This window comes from Teleopsis dalmanni, chromosome 2 (genome assembly GCF_002237135.1).
Source record: "Teleopsis dalmanni isolate 2A chromosome 2, ASM223713v2, whole genome shotgun sequence".
In the NCBI taxonomy this organism is placed as follows: Eukaryota; Metazoa; Arthropoda; class Insecta; order Diptera; family Diopsidae; genus Teleopsis; species Teleopsis dalmanni.
In genome coordinates, this window is record NC_051847.1 from 235845756 (window position 1) to 235848596 (window position 2841).

At 21.8% G+C, this 2841-nt stretch overlaps 1 protein-coding gene across 1 annotated transcript in view; it reads right to left on the reverse strand.

Moving 5' to 3' along the window:
• Positions 1 to 1901: 1901 nt before the first annotated feature.
• LOC119677011 (ell-associated factor Eaf-like) overlaps positions 1902 to 2841 on the reverse strand; it is an 8721-nt gene continuing 7781 nt past the window's right edge. Inside the window, exon 6 of the mRNA XM_038088277.1 lies at positions 1902 to 1929. Within this exon, the coding sequence (XP_037944205.1) occupies positions 1902 to 1929 (28 nt within the window). The remainder of the gene's footprint in view (positions 1930 to 2841) is intronic.

Here is a 2841-nt window from a genome sequence, read left to right on the forward strand (position 1 = left end):
ATACTTTTCTTATGATTAATTATGCTATAATGTCTATACATATTTACTTTAAAACAGTTTATTTTAAAATGTTGCTATTATACTTTATAGTATATTTAATTTTTGTTAAAGGAAATATATATTCTCTGTTCTGAAAAATTTATAAAATTGTATGATTTATATGTATAGACAAAACTTATCAAACTAACTTCAATCTAAATTCATACAAGTACAAGGTTAGACATGCATAAATCACAGTAGAAAACCCTAAATCTAATCTAAGTTTTTATGATTAACTTAAGCAATATATTAACAAAATATTGTCCATTCAAATAATAAAGAACCTTATCTCTACTATCTTAGAGATAGTAGTCTCTGAGATACCTAATATTATAGTTCATCTTTCTTTTAATAGTCGATTAATAGCAACACATTAACTCACAGTACCTCATCAGAACTAATTCATAATATATACTATATAAGACATATACATATTGCTTAATATTTTCTTACATACTCCCATATTACAAAATTATAACAAAGGATCTACAATATATTTAAAATCTATTTTCCAAAGAAGAAAGTAAATCTATTCACGATTACTTTATTTCATTTGTTTTCAATATATATATACTTATAGAGTATATCCATGGATATTATAAAAAGTGATTATATGTATATATATCTAATACCTGAGATATTTTGCTCAAACATATCTTAAAGTCATTGTTACTGAATGTAATTCAAATTTATCTTTTTAAATTTAAAAATAAATGTTATTTAATTTTTCTTAATTTATTTTATTTATCTGTAAGCTGAATTTTTTAATCAGAACATCGCTTGGAAGTACAAATGTATTTAATTTTTTTATTGTATGATTTTTGTTGTTTTTTGAAATCGGCTATAATTGTTGTTGGCAAACGTGCCTGAGAGCATGTCGGTCATAAATATTTATTAACTTTGTGTTTGATTAATTTAACCCGTAAGTATCGCAAATTTAATGAATGCCTTTCCTTAAAAGTTAAATTATTGTATTACAAATTATTTGTTATTGCTTCAATATTTAAGTATATAATATACATATATACATAATAATAATATAATATATATACAAATGTATATGTAAATATAGATGATATAAAGTGTTAAGTAGAACTATAAATAATTAAAATTTAATACAAAATTATGTGTATCTGCATTATTTGATTTACATTTTATGATAGTTAACAAAATATATTTAATGAAAATAAATGGTATTTTAAGTAAGTTAAACGTCTAAATTTTCTTTTCCGATTTTTCCTATTAATATTAGCTCCTTTGAACTGAATTAAATACGATTATTGTAAATAAATTTAAATTTAGTTTATTTTCATTTATATCTTATTTTTTTATATATGTAATTCTTCACATACTAGACTTTATCTCTGAATCGATAGTGCGGAATTTATAGATTTAAAACGCATTGTACTTTTACTTGAATGTAGTCTATTCTCAGCTTGTACTGAATGGTTTCGTTAACAACACGAAATTAACAGAATTTGGTATAGCAGGTAAAGAGAATATAGATAACCGGAACCAGCAATAAAAAATTATTAAAAGCATAATATAATACCCACCATGTCTATGTCAATGAATAGCATAACCAAAAAAAAAACTAATTTCAACTTAATCGCCCAAGTAAAATTAGAAAAGATCCTGCAAATTATTAATCAAATTATGTATAAAAAATATGAAAAATATTTAAAATTAATATATATTTTTTATTTTTTTCTTTACATAAATCATTTATTACAAACACATCATTTAAATATTCTAATTAGCATTTATATAAAAAATATTTGTGAATTCCTTAGAAATTTTTATCATAATTTATGATTTCAATGTTTATAGTTTTATTATAAATTATTATATTATATATAATATTAATGTCCTAATTCATATCCACGTGTTCTGTGTAAAAATATTTTATAATGATAAAAATTGAATTTTATATTTATTATTCTTATAGTTTTAGACGTAGTTTTTTGATTTATTATGACTGGAACTATCTTTGAAATCAAAATATGTTTTCCTGATTCAAAACATCGGTGCCTATATGTTTTTATACTATTCCAAGAATAAAGAAAAAATTTCAAATATTGGCTTATGTAAATATTTATGAATTCACTTAAATACATTTTTGTTTCCATATTTTTTGTCATTGTTTATATTTTAATTTTATTTTCTCCTACTATACATAAAGCTATTATTAAATTAAAATACGGAAAAAATAAAAACACTTCTTTATTTATTATATACATATGTGTTTATGTGTTGTATATAGAAAGTATGTAGTCGGGGTGAGCGAACACATACGACAAAGTTTTATTTTTAGTTAATTTTTTATAGCTGAATAATAAAAAAAATTTATTTAAATTTATTTACGTGCACAAAAATTATAGTTTGTTTTGTTTAATGAAAATAAAGTCAATAAACAACAAAAATGCATCAAATAAAAAATAAATAAAATAAATCAAAAAATTAATTGAAACTCAAGAAACGTGCCTGAATCAGTCAAAACAAGCCCTGCAACCTTTTGTCTATCTTTTATGTGATTGCATATATGCATTATTATTTATTTTTAATTCTGTGTGAATGAAACTGTGATTCAATTATTAGGGTTGCCATAAGCTTACTTTAAACTTCGTCGTCTATACGACACGCTGATCTTTTCAACTACTGTAGAAAATGAAGAATCTCTTAAAAATATATCGAAAAAAACATGAAAGATATGCTGATAGTATGTATGAATTTACAGCAGTGAGAAGTTGAAAAAAAAATTAATTAAAAATACTATTAAAAATTGTGGTAAATCAAAAAGAA